General features: G+C 34.7%; 1 protein-coding gene across 1 annotated transcript in view; it reads left to right on the top strand.

The window, feature by feature from the left end:
- The window catches only part of FBN2 (fibrillin 2), a 214,492-nt gene that overhangs the window by 110,289 nt on the left and 82,126 nt on the right, over positions 1 to 22,077 (top strand). The window contains exons 12-18 of the mRNA XM_081281769.1: positions 6,177 to 6,296; positions 7,222 to 7,347; positions 8,187 to 8,309; positions 10,134 to 10,256; positions 16,483 to 16,635; positions 18,910 to 18,963; positions 20,670 to 20,795. Coding sequence (XP_081137895.1) covers positions 6,177 to 6,296; positions 7,222 to 7,347; positions 8,187 to 8,309; positions 10,134 to 10,256; positions 16,483 to 16,635; positions 18,910 to 18,963; positions 20,670 to 20,795 — 825 coding nt within the window. The remainder of the gene's footprint in view (positions 1 to 6,176; positions 6,297 to 7,221; positions 7,348 to 8,186; positions 8,310 to 10,133; positions 10,257 to 16,482; positions 16,636 to 18,909; positions 18,964 to 20,669; positions 20,796 to 22,077) is intronic.

The raw sequence follows: 22,077 nt of genomic DNA, 5'->3' as shown, positions 1-22,077 counted from the left end.
ATCTGGTATTAATGCCATTTAATTTTTTATTTCTAGTTGAGTTTTTTTTAATATATTTCATGTCCCAGTTCTTTGTAATCTTTCTCCAGCTTTTGAATGTATGGAATGCAGTTATAATAATCATTTCCTATCTTTCTCTGCTTATCCTAACATCTGTGCCAGTTCTGGTATGATTTACAATTATCTGACTCATCTCCTCCATACACATCTCTTTTCCTGTTTTTTTTTTTTTTTTTTAACATGCCTTTTAACTTTGAATGGACATTATTGTGAATTTCACTTTGCTGAATCCTTAATATCTTTGTATTCCTATCCTCATTCTAGAGCTTTATTCTGAGATATGTTGTTACTTAGAAATGATTTGATCCTTTCTGGTCTTGCTTGAAAATTTTTAGGTGAGCCTAGAGCAGCATGTAGTCCATATCCACCAGTTCCCAGGAGGAGGTGTGATCCCTTTGTGTACTTGCTCCCCAGCACCCCTGGGGGTTTAACCTATGGGGAAGAAGCACAAGTTTTAGCCCTCTGTGGTGGCCAGGCAATCTCACTTCTCATCCTTTCCACAATTCTTCTTTTGGCTTTTAGTTGTTCCCGCGCATGCATGTGCTCGTCTGTGTTCTGCTGAATGCATGAGGAGGACTCCCTGCATCCTCCAAGTCCTCTTTCTATGCAGTTCCCCCTCTCCAATATGAATTTATAAACAGCAGGCGACTTGTGTTTGACTTAGCTCCGTCTCCTCTGCCCTGGGAGCTTACTACACTCTGCCTGGGTTCCTTCTGCCTGGGCCATGTCTGAACAGTACTAAGCCATAGATGGATAGTCGATGTGTCCCCCATGTGTGTTTCCTATCTCTCAGGGATTTCTCTTCTTTGTTTTCTGATACTATGGTTCTTGAAACCCTTACTTTATATACATTGTCCATTTGTATATTTCAGGAAGAAAGGTAAGTCTATCTTAGCTAGAGCAAAAGTCCTTCCCATTTTTTCAGTATAAAGATTTTAATAGTGAAAGGAGGAGGAAATAAAGAGGTCAGCTAGGAAATTTTTTGTTATAATCTCAGGCAAAAAATTATGATGACGGTGATTGGGACAGACTTGAGGACAGTAGAATGATCCTACATATTTAGGGAGTTAATCGTGAATCTGATGACAGATTAATCATGAGGAGTTAGAGAGTAGGAAACTACAGTGACACGCAAGTTCTGACTCAGTGAGCAAAACCGAGTGCATGGTGGTATCATTGGCATCTGGGAAAAGGTGCAGACTGGGAGAAAATGGTCCAAGAGTCTCTTTTAGACATGTTGAGTTTTAGGCATCTAAGGAGTTTGATTATACAGGTTTAATACTAAGAGCAATTTCATAGCAGGAGTTATAGAGTTAGGAGTCAGACTATTAGAACCATCAGGATAGTCATTGTCCTGCAGGCTGAACAGCAAGAAAAGGGAAAACATCTCAGTAGTACTGAAACTGTAATCCTGAGAAATAGCAACACTTAAGACATAAAGAAAACTTGGTAATACTGTTGGAGAAATAGAAACTCTCTAGAATATTTTGCTATCTCTGAAGCTATCTATGAGTACACTTTCAAGAGAAAAATAGTGACAGGTGTTAAATGCAGCCGAAAAATCAAGTACAGCAAGGACAAAAATCTATATAGGATTTGATAATTTTAAAAATCTGATAATCTTTAAAAAGTGGTTTTAGGAAGATTGTAATTGAACCATTTTGAGGTCATTCCTTTATTTATTCATAGTACTTTCAAATGATCATATATGTGTTTCATAAGTAGCACAATCCTACATTTCAGATTTGGATTCAGGTATTCTGTTAAAAATAGAGATGAGGAGACTGGGGTTGTGGCTCAGTGGTAGAGCACTTGCCTGGCATGTGTGAGGCCCTGGGTTCGATTGTCAGCACCACATATAAATTTTTTTTTAAAAAAGTAAAAAATCCACTGGCAACTAAAAATATTTTTTAAAAAATAAAGATGAGAAGCCCAATACAAGAAGAGTTAATATCATGGCTTTTCCAACTTAAATTATAAAGATCTGAGTGTGCTATGATTAGAAAGGAAAATGTAAGCAGATATTATGGTTGAGGAAAATCAGTATTCTAAACTATGTACAAGACTATGAGAGTGATTAAACAAGGCTCAGCTCAGGATCACCTATGTACAGTTGCACAGGTTTGCACTGCACAAACCTCTACAAGGTACCATTCACATAATCTATATAAATGGCCCACCCTTGGGTTATGCAATGAAAAACCATATGCAGCAGCCCTAGCTTAGCTGGTACTACTAATACTTGTTTAAATGACAGACCACCTGAGATGTGATGTTATTTTTGGAACACCATGAAACATTGGTATATTTATTCTTTATTATATGACTTGAAAATCCTTTTCCTACCAGAAAATATTATAAGTGTGTAATACACAAAGTATGTAACATATAAAGTATCTCCTCTTGCATGTACATACATAATTAAAATTTATCAATCTGAAAATTTTTTTAGAATTTAGCCTTTATTTATTTATTGTTGTTTCATTTTGTTTTTATGTGGTGCTGACCATCAAACCCAGGGCCTCACTTGTCCTAGGCAAGTGCTCTACCACTGAACCACAACCCCAGCCCTATCAAGCTGAAATTTGATTGACTATTTGTATTTTCCTATTCATATCAGTCATTTATGTGTCACTGTATGATACACTAACAAGAAAATATGAGTCCAAATTTTAATATTTTCTGTAAATTAGTCAGAGATAATGTTTCATGTTTCCATCCAGGCAAACCTTATTCTGTCCCCTAAAACCCTTATGTCCTGAAGAATGTGTTTATGATCCTTAAAGGATCAGAAGCTCCTTTCTGTACTCAGGTTGCTGTTTCAGCCCAGGGCTCTGCTAGAGAATTAAACCCTGCAGGCAATTATTTGAATGATTGTTTTCTAATTCACCCAAAGGTGATATATAGTTAGTACCATTCGAGGGGAGGGGAATTGATTACACTTAGTGGACGTCTTAAGATTCCAGGACCTGATTTTTCTCAGAAGCCAGTGGATATGGTTGCTGCCACGGTGTTTATCAACCCTGTCTGATGTAGCATTGGGATTGTGTGCCTGCACAATTAATATGTCAATATAAATATCAAATTTCTGCTTGACCCAAACATCATTACAGATGGTCCCATTTCAGACAGACGCCCATCATTCAGGTATTCTTGGAGGAGAATTAAAACTCCATCAGTGAGACCTCTATAACTACTATAATTCATAAAGTAGAGAAGCACATTTTTAGAACATGAGTTCTTTTTTTTTTAAAGAGAGAGTGAGAGAGGAGAGAGAGAGAGAATTTTTTTTTTAATATTTATTTTTTAGTTCTCATCGGACACAACATCTTTGTTGGTATGTGGTGCTGAGGATCGAACCCGGGCTGCATGCATGCCAGGCGAGCACGCTACCGCCTGAGCCACATCCCCAGCCCAGAACATGAGTTCTTAATATTTTTGCTTCTATTCTCATCAGCTTTTAATCATTTGGGTTTATAAGGAACAAATGTGTATCAGAAAAAACCAAGAGGGTAGTTTACATAATAGTGGCACAGGATAAGAATCCTAGCTATCTCGTTTGTGCCAGTGTTTTCAAGATTAATAAACTTCCACTGCTATTTTGGAAACTTCATTGGACACCTGTATCATTCAAAAGACAATGTGTAAAAGAATCAAACACAAAGGAGATAGGATTGCATACATTTTGCTATTATGAGAATTACTCCTAAGACCTGAAAAGAGTTATATTTACTTATCACATTTTTCTCTCCCATTCCTGTGGATTCTACTTCCAAAATGAAATTCTGTGCCTTTCTTCCTGTCTGTATAAGTCAATCTGTTTTTACCGATAGTTTTAACTCTACTCAAATCATTTTATTTTGGAGTAGTAGGAAAGAATGTTTATTTCTCTTAGGCTACAGGTGCTCTTGAAACCCTTGCAAATCACAAAGAGTCTTCTAAGTTAGTATATGTTTTTCAAGAGGAAATATTCCTTTACCCCAATATTGTTTAGCAATTTAACTATTTAATGATGTTTTACATAATTCCTTCATTTATTCATAACTTTAAAATGCCATGAAATTTGCTTAAAAATACTTAGTCCCCAGTGAGAACATAGAAAGAAGTCAAAGTGCTCTGACCACAGTAGGTATGCACTTCTATTCCTGTAAATAAGACAAAACAAATAGGATCACTTGGGGGAACTAGAACGGGACATTGGACAAAAGAGGAGGCATAAAATGTCCATTTCAGAAGATAGCCATGGCCATTCATGATTAGTCTAAAGCAGAGTCCTGGGAGGGAAAAAGCCATAATAATGGGGTTTTAATATCATCTGGAATTGTAAGTCACTAATAGTGAAGAAATAAGTAAGTGAACACTTACCATCTTCTATGTGAACTGGACTGTTGATGGGGTCCCTAAGGGGCTACAGAGACAGAAATGAATTGTAGCTGTAATGGCAAAATAAGGAGGAGAGCTGTCATAGCAACAAGGAGCCTGGGGAACAGGTTCTCAAGGGGAGAAAAAGGTACGGAAAAAATGACACGGCTTCCTGGATAGTTGCCCTGAAAAGAGGGGGTTGGACACATGGCCTCTCATGTTCCTCACTAGAACAGAGCTCTGCACTGAGGCGCCCATCAAGAACACCTACAGCACATTTGTAATTATTGCATTTCAATTAAGCACACACAGAAAATTTAAGTGATCTTTAGCCATGCAAACTGAAGGTGCTCTTCCTATTGAAAAGTCCCATTAATCATACATTATGTGCTGCTAATGTGCTTGCTCTAAACTCTCTTTCTCTCTCTCCTCTCATTTTGCTTCATTCCTTTGGCTCCGTAGAATTGATGTTATCAACAGAAAGTTTAAATGTAAGTGAGTCTAAATGGGCTGAAAGGGTCTTTGAATGAATTGGAAAAGCATTTAATCCTATTATTCTTTGTTGTTTTTATTTTATTTGCCATGAGGTTTTGTTTTCTTTTTTTCTTCCCCTTTACCAGAGAGAGCTTAATTGCACTCAGTGTGAGTGTTTATATAAATGAGTTCGGTGAGTTTGATTGAGCACAGTTCCTTTTTTAAGAACATCTGTGAAAGAAGTAATCTGTTTATTAAAATGGTAAACCTGTGAGCTGACTTTATTGTGCTCTTCAGTTTAGCTCAATTGTATTTGTTAATGGCTTCTACATGTAGATGAAATGGCAAATCATTGCTCTCACTAGCTGGCCAGGATTTTAATTTTCCAGCATTCAAAATAATGTTTAGTGGGCATTGCTAAGAGAAGACAAATTAAACTTACATTGGCACTAGTGCTTTCTCTGGGCTTTGTCTGTCATTGAGTTTTGTGGTCCCTGGATTTGGTAATAGGTTTGCATTTAATCAAGCCTTAAGAGACCTTAAATGAAAAGACTTTCTCACATTTCAGATCAGAACCATGCATAAAGCTTCATTTTATTTTAAAAAGATTCCCTAAGTCAATTTTAAGACCCTAAAGAAAAACAAAACTCACGAAAAAAAAATTGGCTTTGTTTTAATTAATTTTCATTTTCTGCCCCTCCCTCATGTGTTTGACTATAAAATAAAACCTCAGTGACTGCTAAATTGTATATATAGATGAGTCCACAAAAAGTAATAACAAGGAAGTTCCATAATCCATCAATCTCTTACTTTAAAACCAAGAGCATTGCAATGACAACATATATCATGCAATATAAATATACATATTTTTAAGCCTTTCATTGTTTCATTGTTCTTCTGACACTGTGCTAAGCCTTAGAGAGGCATTCCTTTGCCCAGATTGCTGTAGACATAAACGTCACCATTTATTGGAACTCATGCTTGTCTCTTCTCAGAGCCCATGTTTTTAATCACTGGGCATTATTCCAATTGAAAAATCATTACTTCTTGATTAAAGCAAATTCCCTGGTGTTCTCAAATAGGCAATATTTTTGTAAACCTTCAGACTGGCCTCTGTATGTATTTGAAGAAAGGAATTTTCATTCATTTATAAATACTCGGCTATTTAGACTATTACCACTGACTGGCCTTCTCTCAAATTTGGGAGAGCTAAATGTACTTTAAACAAACATTTCTACAGATGGAGTGAAGTCTATAATGGTTTCTTTTGGTGCTCACAGATGTTGATGAATGCACATCAAATCCCTGCACTAATGGAGATTGTGTTAACACACCTGGATCCTATTACTGTAAATGTCACGCTGGATTCCAGAGGACTCCTACGAAGCAAGCATGCATTGGTAAGGAAGCCTGCCGTCACATATGAAAATGTTCCATGAAATATCGTGACCGAGACTGCTGAGGTGAAAAGCGTATTTATTAAAATATGACATAGGATGAGCGCTGTTGCATTATTACAGATTTATTCTTACATATCCACAGAGGTGCTCCCTTTAAATATAAATACTCTATGCCTATGTCATCCAGGCAGTGTGGCATCTGGCTGCAAAAAATACTTCACTTCATCCTCCTTCCCTGCGTCACAGCTTCCTTTCTCTGAGTAAGGTCAGCGTTCTCGTCTCTGATGAACTGAGCTTAAGATTTATAGTCATTTTCAACTACTGTTTTCTTTGAACCCCACACATAGTCCCACACCAAATCATGCCTGGTCTGTATTCAGAGTTTCATTGCTACACCCACAACTATCGTCCAAGCTCTCTACCTCACTGCTGATTCATCCCAGAAGTCTTTTACCAGATGACTCTGCTGGTCTTCTTTTTCATTTCCTATTCATCCATGAGTAGTTGCTTGAATCAACTTTTTCCAGCAGTTTTCATCATATTGCTTCTTATCCAGAAATTCTGCAGTTACTTTTCACTTACCCAACATCTCATTCTGACTTTTAAGGTCTTTAACCACTATGTCAAAAACAGATGCAGCCGTAATTCCAGCTGCACTGCCCACCCTCTTTCAGGCTCAGTGCACACCCCATTTCCTTTTCTCTTTCTTTCCCTCTTCAGCCACTATATTGGCTGTAAAACTGCTTATGTCTACCTATCCAAGAAGAAAAAGCTGGTGAGAGATGGAAATGTTGGTGAAGAAGCAATACGATCTGGATGGTACATGTACAGATAAACCAGATATTTAAAATATGTTGACTGCGTTACCGTTTTCCTCTATAAGAATTGTAAGAGAATAATGTTTGGCAATTCTTATTCTTGCCAGATATTGATGAGTGCATCCAGAATGGGGTTCTTTGTAAAAACGGTCGATGTGTGAACACAGATGGAAGTTTCCAGTGCATTTGCAATGCCGGCTTTGAATTAACTACAGATGGAAAAAACTGTGTTGGTATGGAAATATTTGCCCCCTTGAAAAAAGATTTTAAAGGATATACATTTTTTTACTTAGAAACATATATACATAATGCTTCCATGTCTCATACTTGAATTCCTCACATAGATAGGCAAAATATAAATGCAGTTAACATTATTAAAGCAAAGGGACAGGATTTTGGAGAGATGTTATAATCATGAATAATTTACTGCTTATGAAAATTTCTGGTATGGTACACATTTAGTTATAAGTAGCAGCTATTCCTCTTTAATGCAAATAATCATTAACACCTACTGTATTTTAGATGTTGGGATTTCAACACTGACAAGATAGAGATTTTTCTCCTCCTCCCCAATCCGGGAGAATGTAGAAACATTTGGCATATATGATAATCGAACCTCTATAAATTTGTGTCCATGCTGATGTCCAGCAGGGCAGTAGACTCCAATGCATAGAAATATTCTGTTCTCACAGTAATATTTCATTCACTAATGAAAGCTCAGATCATTTTATTTACAATTAAAGTTTACCACTGCTTTATTCTTTCTTATAAAAGAATACCCACTGGAATCATGTTACTTTTGGGGGGTTCAAAATAAAATACTACTCATGGTTATGGTGTATGTGGGTTTAACAGCAGCTAAGCACAAGATTTATTTAATTTTTTCCTTTGTTCCTTATATAAAAGCCCTTCATGTTTTCCATACTATTTGCTCAGTTGACATTCTTACTTAAAATAAAATTCATGAGCATATGGCTCGTTTTTGCAGTGGAATTTGACTGGAGATTATGGAAGGAGAGGAAATTGGTTCCCTTAAGGCCAGTGGTTGAAGTTATTCTCTCTTCTTCTGCAGATCACGATGAATGTACAACTACCAACATGTGTTTGAATGGGATGTGCATCAATGAAGATGGCAGCTTCAAGTGCATCTGCAAACCAGGATTTGTCTTAGCTCCTAACGGGCGTTACTGTACTGGTATGTATGGCTTTGAGATAAGAAGGAAACCATGATTGAAACCATCCTTTTATGTGAATGAGCCATGCAAGTATTACTTTAATTTCTTCATGTGCATTTTATATTATTCACATCTTTTGCTAATTCAGTAAGGCAGGTGCCTAAAGGTTCCCAGAAAAACATACTGTGGTCTAAGAAACAGTAATGTCTTTACAAAAATGAGAATGCTCTAGGAACAATTGCAGGCATGACTGGTTGGTTTTAACAAGTTCGGAAGAGACGATGTAGAAATAATTTCTTTGCTGGATAAAAGAAATAATCTCCTTTGTTGGATAAAAAAGAAGAAAAAAATCTTGCAAGGTTTTCATTTTTATGTGTTCTCAGAACCATATTTCCCACTATCATTCATTGTTGATATACCATTACATTTTTTCATAAAGCTGATTTACAGATAATTTGCAATCATATCATTGTCTTTAAAATAAAGTATTCAAATTATGTTTTCACATTGATTTTGTGAAAACATAATTTGAATACTTTATTTGTTGTTTTGTTTACAAAGTCTTTTGAAAACAAAGTTCTAGTGATAACCTTTATAAGTAAAAGATACACCTCTTGGAAATAAATAAGATTATATTTATACATTCAAGTGAACTTTAGTAAGATAGAATACATTTTGTAAGTCCTACTTTTTCTTTCAGTTTCCTCCTTTTAGAAAAATTTGCTCAAGGAACACTTTCTATCTTCATTTGAACAAACTTATCTGAATACAAAAAAAGACTCATAACTAATCCCTATAATCTCAATGAAATTTCAGGGATAGTAGATAGGAAAAACTGGGACTGATTCTCATTCAGGAAAGGGGAGTACAATACTGGAGCTTTGGAATGAATGTCATCTCAAAGTTAGCTGCCTTGGACTTACCACAGATATGAGCTTGGCATTGTTCTTTAGCATGTAACATTATGTGAAAGTAAGGAGCTTCATTCCAACATTTTTGAAGACACTTAAATGCAATACACAAAGGTCTCACTTAGACTTACGTCTCACCAGTTTCTACCTTCTGGAAATTATTTTTTATTTTCTTATTATAAATGTTGCAGTCCATAAATTCTAAAATGTTAATAATTTGGTGTCTCTGTTTAAATTTTGTTTCATTTTTTGGGGAAACCATTTAATATTGGGTTCCATTTGACAAATGCAAGTGAATTGAAAATTACAAAAGATAACTCAAATATTTCATTGTGAAATGATTGAATAACTATCAAAACAACTTCCATCTCTAAAGATTTCTGTGTGAAAAAATTTTTAAAGTTTATCTTAGTTTTTTAAAGACTTTATTTTCCTTACCTAATTTGAATTAAATATTATTTAACATGAAATAACGTTGTCATATAAATAATTAAAAAGGATTTTTTTTCTTTTTTAAATCTTTTATTTGTGCATTGTAGTTTATATATATATATATATATATATATATATATATATATATATATATATATAGAGAGAGAGAGAGAGAGAGAGAGAGAGAGAGAGAGAGTGTTCATTTGGACATAATTATACATGCATGGAATATAACTTGCTCCATTTTAGTCCCCAGGATTTTTTCTTTCTCCTCCTTCTCTTGAGCCCCCTTGTCTTTTCTAAATGGGTGAAATAAGACTACTTTTACTCTAACACTCTTTCTAAATATGTGCTTGAAAGTGTTGTACTTTTGTACAAGATCTGTTGTAATATTTGTGTGTTCTTCAAGTTTCAAAGTTGAAAGGTTGATATAACAGAGCAGTGGCAACACATAAACTCTGGTACTCAGTAATGGCTGGGCTTCTGTCCCCCTCTGTGCAGATGTTGATGAATGCCAGACCCCAGGAATCTGCATGAATGGGCACTGCATCAATAATGAAGGATCCTTCCGCTGTGATTGTCCCCCAGGCCTGGCTGTGGGTGTGGACGGACGCGTGTGTGTTGGTAAGTTAAATTTTTCATGGTGGCCCCGCTGCCCAAAATGATCTTTGAAAACATGGACACAGATAGATGGACACTATACAATGGAATAATGTACAGCCATAAAAAAAAAAACACACATACTGAAATATGGACAAGCCCTGAAAACATCATGCTAAGTGAGAAAAAGTCATTCACAAAAGTCTGTATAGTCTATGATTCCATTTGTGTGAAATGACCAGAACAGGCTAATATCAATAAATTTGTTTTCTTTTAAATGGACAGAGACCCCAGAGAGCCTCCTTCGAAAGGTTCTGATGAGAGGCAAGACAGAAATCTGAAGAGGAAAAAAAATCTGTTTTTATATCAAAATCTCTGATAATATTAAATAACCAAATTCTAAATACAATGGATTTTAGTTTTGTATTTAATAGCCAATAAGACAAAAAAAAACAGATTATTTAAGTAAATTCTTACCTTCACTGCGTTAGTCAGCTTTTTGTCTTTGTAACCAAAATACCTGACAAGAATAACTGAGACGAAGAGGAAATGAGATTTATTCTGACTCATGTTTTCAGAGAATTCAGTCCATGGTCAGCTGGCTCCAAGGAAAAAACATCATGGCAGAAGGGAGTTGCAGAGGAAACCTGCTCAGTGCATTGCAGCTGGGAAGCAGAGACAGAGGCAAAAACAGAAAGGAGCCAGGGCCACACCCTCAGTGACCTACCTCCTCCAAGAACACCCTTCCTACCCACAGTCACCACCCTGATGTTCATTCAAATTACTAGACCATAAGATGGATTAATTCACAGATGAGGTTACAGCCCTCATGGTTGAATTATTGCCTAAAATCCCTACCTCTGCTCCTTGTTGCATTGGGAACCATGAGATTTAGAGGGGAAATTCCAGATTCAAACCATAACATTTAACCCCCCCCCCAAAAAAAATTGAAATATAAATATCCAGAACTTGGATTTATATCAAAAGCTAAAAATGTCTTTAGTTATTCTTCACCCCCATGCCACTATTATAGAACATAGAAGAGACTAAGGGATGTAAGTCATTCAGGACTCCTATTGGAAATGTTTGTTAAAGTGTCATTGGCATTTCAAAACCCAAACAATATGTTGTAATGATAACAGAGTGAGCTGGAAAAACACATTCATGAAATTTTCTCTCTGAAGTGTTTCATGAGACTTAAAGCATGAATTAGCCATTGTGCTCACTATTTTTCAGGTTGTATAGTAAAACCTAGAAATACTTACTGATTTGAAAGTAGTTTAGAGAGAAATGGCATTCTTAGGCACAATTGTTAATATTTGACTCTTACAGATGTAAATCAAGATATTTGGATCCCAAGGATGGTGGGGGACAAGGAGGGATCAACAGATAGAGCTATCCCATTGACTCAGATTCACCCACTCTATCTAATCCAGTCCACAAGGTTGAACATTTTCAGGGATATTTCAAATGCAGAAGCTAGAAGATTATAGTCCCTTCCTGCTTAGAGAGTTTAAGATTTTCAGTTGCTTTAATATACTTGGTTGCTTTTTCCTTCATCTGAATGATTCTCTTGAAATCTACAGTGCATACAAAGCCAGTTAGGGAGGGAGAAAGTATTGTCTGTTCAAGAAACCAACATGTGAGCAGTCATTAGGAATTCAGTGTATAAACACAAAAATTCATCCTCTTGTCCACATACAGGAAACACATCTGAAACTCTTGGAAAGCTCTCCCCAGTTTTCCGTCATTGTGGTTACTTAAACTTTTTAACATAAAGCCACCATTTGTTATGTGTGTAAAATTATATACTGCTATTCCTATAACATGCTAGATGTGATTTTTTGACATGCCTTCTGCCTTTAATATCATTTTTGAGACTCATTGGTTAAGTTAGAAAATAAATACTTATGAATTTTTAGGATTAGAATTTAAATATTAGAACATTTTTTGTTTATTCCTTTGTTTGTACTTTTTTCTCTAGAAAATTCAGCCATGATTTTAACTAGCATATTAAAGAAATATGACGCACAAGCCGAGTGTAAACAAAAGACAATTGTATTTTTGTGTCTCCCATTTTTTAAATTTAATTTTAAAAATTATTCAGGGGGCAATTGGTTCCAATAAGTAAGAAGGAAAAGTCAGGGTATTTCATAACTTTTTGAATATTTTTTATTAGCAAGAAAATTCTGCGATGACCTTAGGTAAGGAAGATAATCTGAATTTACATATTAGAATGCCCATGATCAGATAATAATTAGTACTCTGAACTGGGCTGTAAGTAACAATTCCAATTCCAAGCTCAGATCTTCAGTGAGAATGTTCATGACTCTCTGAAGGGCAGATTGGGGAAGGAGAGGTTAGCAGCGGAATAAGGAAGCGTTTATGTTACTGACACTGTTCTGCAACAGCTTTGAGATGTTCCGTCTTTGCAGATAGTTAAAGCCAACTTCTTCCTTGTGTAGCTCTCGGGGGTACTTCAAGTCATTCAGCTGCTATCGTGCAATGGAGGCACGTTTGCCTGCCAGTACCCAGTCCCCATCCAGTATCCAGTCCTGCAGCAGGCCACTGTCATCCTCCACACGGACCTCCTCTTTTTTTTTTTTTATAGATTATGTAGCAATTTTTCACATACTTCCTATGCAGCTGGGATGTTCAAAGACTGAAAGTGCCTGGAAAATTCAAACACTATGCCTTAGGAATTCTCTTATCACTAAATTTTATCTAGTTGATCATAAATATTCAGTATGGTTCAGAGAATAATCCAAAAAAGACAAATATCAGAGTTTAGTTTGGCTTTGTGCATTGTATTCAGTCTCCTTCAGCTTGGACCTCCTCTTAATGTTCTTCAATTCCAATCCATAGGACACACCCACCCCCTGTCTGTGAACTGCAAATAGAGGTCGATGTCATGCACCACCTCTGCCTGGTCCCTGCAGTGGTAATAGTCACTGGCTTGCCTGTGAAGCCTTCTAGGCAGGAGCTGTTGTGAAGCTCTTCAAGTGCTCCTGTGGGGCTCTTTTTATCTGACCACATGCAAGGAGGGAAGCTACTCATAACCCAGCTTCCCCTCTATGCCCCACTCCCCAAATCCTTTCTTAATCACTACTCTCTTGAACTACTGGTGTCCTCGATATTGAGAGGAGTTTAAAGATCAGGTAACTAGCTTTCCAATATCTATTTCCTTCAGGATGGGATGTCATAATTCACCTTGTTACCTGATATTTAGTGTCAAAGGCTTCTAGTTTAAGTTCCCCTTTTTAGCATCCTATTATATTAACTTAAGAACATTTCAACATTTTTATGAACACTAGCATTTTTTTGCCAACTAAAAGATTAATTTTTCTTTACGAACTGTGTTACCTTGGACAAGATAAGTTACCTCTCCGAGCTTCCTTCATTAGGTTGCTTTGAGGATTAAATATGTTAATATTAAGTATTTTCTTTGTGTGAATCTTTGGTGGTGTTCTGCATATAGCAAATGCCCAATAAGTAAACTATTATGATTATTATTGTCTTCTTAAATTAAAATAGTGACATCCTGTATAGGACATAGCCTTGAAGGGTACTTCTTTAAACAAGAAAGAAAAGTTAGTATTAAAGAAAAAAAAAATAACATTTACATCTGCCCATATTTTATTAATGATATATAAAATTTGATAATGACCTGGAAAATTTCTCCAAAAATCCTCATTTTTAAAAAAAAGAAAAAGCATATAGAAATTTGTTAACATATGTAAAAGATATAGCTTAGCACTTCAGTTCAACTTCCCACCAAAGCGTTCCTGTGAGCACATTCTGGTAGTTTTCCTGGTACAGTCTTCTTATCCTGTCCATCTGTGGACAGTGGCTTGATTATATTTGATAGTAAAATAGGAACTAGTTTCTCATTCCAGGGTCCTAGAACAGGGAAAGACTAACTGTTCTCATTAAAGATTAAAAATGGAAATAAGATATCTATCATTTTTGTGTGTGTTTCAGGCATAGATGGTTAAGAAATATACTCTCGTTTATTATATAAACTATATTTAATGGGTAATGACAGAGTCTAGTAATCTATGTAAGATCATCTCATGGAGATCAGAGCTTAGGACAATTTGTGTCCTCAAACCTGCACATGAATTATACTTACAGTCTTTTTTTTTTTTTTTGAAATACAAACTAGTATGTGATGGCCTTACTCCTCCAGTGAGTTCCATAGACTTCTTATCTTCTTGCTTCTAAAACTTGTGAATGGCAGTTTTCCCCATTCTTTTTAGTTATACATAACAGAAGAATATAATTTGACTTATTTACACAAACATGGAGTACATTTTATTCTAACTAGGATCCCAGTCTTGTGGTGGTACACCATGTTGAGATCCACTGTGGTATTTTCATACATGTACATAGGAAAATTATGTCAGATTCATTCCACTGTATTTCCTATTCTGTGCCCCGCTCTGTTACCTCCATTCCCCTTTGTCAAATCTATTGAACTTCTATTCTTCTTCCCCTACCCCTTGTTATGTGTTAGAATTTACATATTATAAAGAGCATTTGACTTTGGTTTATTGGGATTAGCTTATTTCTCTTAGCATAATATACACTGAGATTTCACCTCACTCCAGTCAGAATGGCAATAATCAAGAATACAAGCAGTAATAAATATTGGCAAGGATATGTGGAAAAGGGTACACTCATACATTGCTGGTAAAACTGCAAATTGGTGCAACCACTTTGGAAGCAGTATGGAGATTCCTCAAAAACACTTGGAATGGAACCACCATTTGACCCAGTTATCCCACATCCCAGTATATACCCAAAGGACTTAAAAATAGCATAACACATTTTCTTGACATGGAAACAGAAATAATGTAACCATCTCTTGATGCCTTCCAAGATAATTGGTAAGGGCCAAAGCATTCACAAAGACTATATTGGAAATCATCAATCGTGTCATAGTTGTGCTGATACTTCTTTGTGTTAGGCTGTGCATTTGTGGGTAACTTGGAGCAGACTCAAACTCAGCCACAGCAGAAGCAGAAAAGCTGTAAGAGTTGACTTCTTGGTGGTGAATCTCACCACCCTCTTTCCACTTGTGTAACACAGCCAGAAATCTCATATTATAAGAAATCATTAGATGACTCATTTCATAAAAGCTAGATATAATTATTTCAACAAGTTATAAATAATTACATATATATGTGTGTGTGTGTATATATATATATATATATATATATATATATATAAATTAGTTGTTATCTTTTTGGTGAAATACCCTTGTCAATGTACTACTAGGAGACTGTACTACTTCTCTGGCATTTTTTGATTAAGTGGGATAATGACTACTTATGTAGCACAGAGAATTCTTTAGAAAAAAAATAGTTGATATTCATTCCATATTTCTCACACTCAACAAACATTTGTTGCACCATTAATGTTCTGAAATATTTTATAATTGAGAGCAAGAGGAATAATCAGTAAGTGCTTCTTTGAGATGTGGCATGACCTACTGGAAAGAGGGAGCACTCTAGAAGCTACACAGCTTAGTCTGAATCCCATCCTGGGTAGTCTAAGATTTCATGCTACTTATATAATCCCTGAGAACTTCATCTTTCTCATCTATAAAATGTGGGCAATGACCTCTATCTTGTAAAGTTGATGACTCAGCCATCCCATGAGGTTAGGTCTGCAGAATTAACCAGTACAATGCCAAGGACATATAGTGGTAGTTGTTTTTATAACTGGATTTACTGAGTATTGTATATTAAAACATAGACACAGCAATATCAGGCTTGAAAATTCAGAAAGTTGAAGCAAGAACTCTCATGGCCAAGTAGTGTCACCTCAAGGTAGTGAATTTTGCTGCACTTCATTATGCAAGAGAACTTCTCAAATGGAAACAATAGTAAATGCCAACTTGAGCATAAGGTAGCCAGTGATTAGAGCGCAAAGTGCTGTTTATTACTATGGACATAACCTTGGCTCAATGACAGGCCTGAGGATAAGTGGGATAATGACTACTTGTGTAGCACAGAGAACTCTTGAGAAAAAAAGTAGCTGATATTCATTCCGTCGTTCTGTCACTCAACAAACATTTGTTGGTTTCCTAACACGTTTAGATGCTGAAGATGCAAGTTAAGAGAAAATGGCAGATGCCTTCTAAAAACTCCCAGCTTAGGGGCCACTTAGCCTAAAGAATCCTTTGGTTTTGAAGTCCCTTTGCCTCTCTCACTTTCTCAAGCCTCTGTCCTTTTACCTCTTCTAGATACTCACATGCGCAGTACCTGCTATGGTGGCATCAAGAAGGGAGTGTGTGTGCGTCCTTTCCCCGGAGCTGTAACCAAGTCTGAATGCTGCTGTGCCAATCCCGACTATGGTTTTGGAGAGCCCTGCCAGCCCTGCCCTGCCAAAAATTCAGGTAATAACATGTGCCGGTTTTATAACCACCAAAGAATCGAGAAATGTAACATTAGATATTTGGCTGAAGAGTACATCAGTTTTGAAGTATTTTGTCATCATATTGGATTGAAGAAGATAAATCCAATTCTTTGCTGATATAGTAAGATTTGTCTTAGGTTTACATATGATCTTTAGGCAGACAGCATGGTGACTAGAAAGATCTATTGTTATTGATATTGTGATTGTTACACAGACTTTTTTATGAGTTTGTTAGCTTCCATTTCTTTGATCCCTGATGATATTGTGAAGATAAATAGCATAAAATTTACTTACCTCTTTCACAGTTGTTGATACATAAGAACCCAATTTTATTTTTTAAATCTTGACACTATAGGATTCAGACCACTGCTTTTTGGTTGTTCCAGACCCTCAAATAGATAAGGTTGACTCTTGTTCATTTATGCTTTCACTAAACCTCTATTGAATATCATAAGCACAATGGGGATTCAAAAACAGACTTCATCGATTTTTAGTAGAGGACTGTTCAGAATATAGGCAGACAAACCAAACGTACAAATTACAATTTAGTCTGATTAGTGCCCTACAGGGACATAAACAAAGAACTGGGAGAGCACAAAGGAAGGAGCAATCTGCTGCCTGAGGCAGCTGGGAAAGATTTCACAGAGGGGGCTTAGTTTGGTCTTGAAAAATAAATAAGAACTTTCCTTGTGGACAATGGTAGAACAGCATTTCCACAAAGTAAATGGCTTGTAATTCCATTAAAAACAAAGTGGAGGTTTGTAATTCCCAACTGATTGCTCAAACCTCGAAAAAGTTATTTGATGCATCTAGAAGAATTAGTGAATATGACTTTTTTAATAAAAAGAAAGGCAATGAAGAGGATATTTTTATAAAATAAACCAAACTGAAAAAGGCATATTATGATTATGATACAAGAAAATATATTGGTACAAGACTGGATAAAATATAAGTGAAATAATAAGATAAATCTAGGCACAGACCTAGATATAAATGGGAAAATAAAAAATAATAAAGAAAGCATTTTAGATCAGTGAGGGGGAAAATGGGCTAAGTAATAAATATTGTTGAAAACTTTTTTAAAAATAACTTAGTTCATGACAATAAACATTAAAAAATAATTTTCACATGAAGTATTTAATTTTTTATTATGGTGAGGCTCTTTCAAAGCAGAGACCAAAGACCAAAATATACGTGTAAACTGGGAAAATATTTTAATGCATCATTTCTTAATCTTTAAGCAATTTGTATTAATCAATATGGAAATTTGAAGTCCTCTATGATAAAAAGTATAAGGTACTCAAACAGGATTTTATAAAACACAGATACAAATGGTGGATTTCTGTATAAAAAGATTCCCACTCTCTCTAAACAAATAAATAGATAATGTAAAGTGACTTTTTTTTTTAACCACAGTGTTGAAGTTATAGGTAATTGATGTGTTCTGTGATAGAGAGGGTAGCCAGAAGGGATACTGCTGAGGGGAAGGTAGTCTGAGAAAAGAAGCAAGGGCTATCAGAATCCTCAAGAGAGGCACATAGACCTTAACTTTTACTTTCAAGGGATTATCCTAGTGATTTTGAACTTTCCATTATTTGTTATATTTGTTCAAGGCTAGATGAACCTAATTTCCTCAGGAAGAGATTGAAGGAAATTGGCACCACCACATAACTGAGAATAAAATATTAAATGGATTCTTAAATGGGGCATTGATACGACCTCTTTGTGATAGGATGCCCAGGAGCCAAGCCTGCTTGCCTAAAATCTCTGTGACCTGGTCAAGTTGCTGCATATCTCTATATCCCAGTTATCCCCATTGTAAGACAGAGAAAACAACAGCATCTTATTTGTAGTTTTGGGAAGATTCACTAAATTGTTAGATGTGAAATGTTAGAAAAAGATCATGCACTTGGTAAATATTAAATAAGTTTTGACTTATTATTTTATTGAGAAGAAAAAAAAGCAATCTCTATAATATATTTTACATTTTTTTAAAGTTTCCATATATAGAAATCATTGGTAACATTTATCAATATATTAGTGATACTCAGGATGATTACAAGTGATTTTTATTTTTTATACTTACCTGTGATTTGAGGATTCTTATAATAATGATGTGCTAAAAAATAATAAAATTTATTTCATTTTAAAAACTAATCCACATAATTCTTCCAAGTAGTTTCCAAATGGTAAATGACTTGTATATATAACAGGTATAGAATTTTTAATTTTTCTATTTTTTTTTATTATATAGCTGAATTCCATGGCCTTTGTAGTAGCGGAGTAGGAATCACTGTGGATGGAAGAGGTAATTTTATTCATTTTCAACTTTGTAACTAATATAATTACATAGATTTTAATTATAGTATGAATATGATTATATTTACTATGTAAACATTCCCTTAAAATAATAAGGCAAGGAGCTGGTGCAGTGGCACACTCAGTGTCTCTAAATCAAAATAATTGTAGTGACTCAGAAGCCTACGGCAATAAGGTCGCAAGTTTAAGACCAGCCTAAGCAACTTAAGGACATCCTCTCTCAATCTAAAAAATAAAAAGGGTCAAGGATATACTCAATAGTAAAGCATTCCTGGGTCCAATACCTAAGACCAAATAAAACAAAAAATAAAAAATGAATAGGTAAATTATATCCAGATAAATGGTTAATGATATTAAGTGGTATTTTCCACTAGACCAGCTTTCATCTTGGATAAATATTTATCTAGGAAATAAGCTTATGTTACTAACAAACCTCATTCATGATTTTATAGATACAATCACTTAAGAGGAAGCAATAGTGGGTCAACTTTAAGAGAAAATATTAAATCATGATGCAGATACAGTTAAGAGGTATTTGATATGAATCAAGTTTGGGATATACTGTCCTAAAATCATTGAAGACTATTTACATCTAAGAATACTAAAATGTTTTTCAAAAACTACAGAAATAAAGTTTATTGATGTTTTCTTATTTTAAATTTAGTATTATGGCTAACAAATTTCCAGTATGAAATCTTGAGCACTTAAGCACTTATGTGTTTATGACTTTAAAGTTCTTTTACATTTTAGTGTACATATAGATTGTGTATTTTAAGCAAAACTACAAGGTTCTATTAATCTTCCCTTCATATATATTCTTCTACTTTCATGTTTCATGTATAGGAAAACATAGATTAGTCGACAGTAATGGTGAATCCTTAAATGAATATCCAAAACCAGAGTAAAGAAGCAAACTCTTACAAGGATATTTTTTCCAAATATAAAAAGAAAAGGGTCTATAGAAAGTATATAAGAAGGTCTTCCAAGTTCTTGAAAATAATAATCACCAAAATTTGAGCACAGTGAACAAAATTTGATTTGGGGTATCTCTTTTGGTTTTTGCTTGTTTGTTTTTTAATGCCCTGTCAGTATGGCCTCCCCAACAGAACTATCCTCCTATTGGAAAATTACTTGAGCAGTGGTCATGGCCGTAGCTTATTAAAAGCATTGTATGCTAAGGCAGCCATGTTTAAAGTGATCTGTCCATTCATTTCAATTTATCAACAGTGAGAAAATTTATTAAGTATCTTATCACTTAGTAAACTGTAAAAAAAAAAGATAATAAAACAGAAATATCCTGCCTTTGGAGATCATTAAATTATAGAGGCCACCCTAATACATCTTTGTCTTTTAATTGGATGGTGATAATACGTAACAAGATGAGTTTTCCTTTGGATTTTGAGCCAACAGCCTATAAATTTCCTTTATTATAATTTTATCATAAATATGGACACATTACATGGTTTTATTCTTAGAATTTCTGTCTCCTTTCATTTTTCTTCTGATTTACTAGTAAAGTATCCTGGATCCCTCAAAGTTATTTTCTTACCAATTATTTTATTTCCTTTTTCTTTCTGAAAGGCAGATGAATTGTGGGTTTGCAGAGTTCATCTGTTGAAGGATCTTCATTAGATCTGAATTCATCAACCAATAATAAAATGTCTATGATTATTATACTTTCTATATTTAATGCAGATATCAATGAGTGTGCCTTGGATCCTGATATATGTGCCAATGGAATTTGTGAAAACTTACGTGGCAGTTACCGTTGTAATTGCAACAGTGGCTATGAACCAGATGCCTCTGGACGAAACTGCATTGGTAAGGTTTTTTTTTATATATATACATGAGCCTTTCATATATTTTGATCCCATGAATGAGAAGAGAAATGAAAGTATAACTAACAGATGTTTAAAACTAGACATGTTACAATTTTTCTTGTTTCCATTATGGTATACATTGATGTAAAAATATCAGAATCCAACAAGTTTTGTTACCCAGTAGCAACATCTTAGTGGTACTTAAAGTATTTAAAATATTTTTTTCTAAATGAATGAATACATGAGTAATAGCTTGTAGTTTTTCTATAAATCCTGTAAATTTTCCTACAATCTTATAAATTTTCACTAAGTACTTCAAAATTTAACAGACGCTCTATATGTATAATATAAATTGTAATGCATTCTGTTGTCATATATAACAGATTAAAATTTAAAAATAAATAAATAAACAAATAGATAAAAATTAATAGGCATATGGGTAATAATAAGAAAATGAAGTGTCACAAAGAGTACTTTATAAAGAAATAACTAGTAACAATAACATATGTAGACATGATAACTGCCATAAAGGTGTTTCCTTTTTTAATTTGAACAGAACATTTGAAAAAGCTCAAGTTTGTAATATATGTTTAACATAAAGGAATGGGAAGGAGGTTGAGGTTTTTTCATTGTTTTCTATTAGTTTAGATAGTCAAGAATTTGCAGAGAATCTAGATTTTCCCATATATCACTTAAATCTGTTTTTGCAAAATGAACGTTATTTGATCCATCACTATGCATGATAATTTTTACAACTAGTCCTTGATGACTTTTAAAGCCAAGTTATGGATTAAAAAGAAATACATTTTTTTCTGCGTTTTTGGTAATCATTTTTATTACTGAACATATACATTTGGTTTTGAATTGAAGACATGCATACAGATAGATTTATAGATTTATAAAAATATACTTGATACCTACAGGGAAGAGTACCAGCCAAAAATTATCGAACTTTTCTAAAAGTGTGCAAACCAAGTTAGCTTTTATAAACCAGAAGCAGTCACTTCCTGGTCAGCTTCCAGGTGCAGTTGAGAACATGGGTACACTACTAAATATAGGAAGTTCAGAGAGATTCACATACTAAAGAGGTTTTACAACTACTGAACTCTTTAAAGTAGGTATATACATAATTTTGGAAAAATTAAAACTAGAATTTGAAAATAAAATAAAGTCCAAATCTAGTAATAGTGTTTCAGTTTGCTGGGGTTGCAGTACCAAACTACCGCAAACTAGGTTGCTTTTAAAATTTATTTTCTCATGGTTTAAGAGGCTGGAAGCCCAAA

Source organism: Spermophilus citellus (assembly GCF_964194105.1).
Source record: "Spermophilus citellus genome assembly, chromosome: 1".
NCBI classification, from domain to species: Eukaryota; Metazoa; Chordata; class Mammalia; order Rodentia; family Sciuridae; genus Spermophilus; species Spermophilus citellus.
This window is presented reverse-complemented; position numbering and strand designations above follow the sequence as displayed.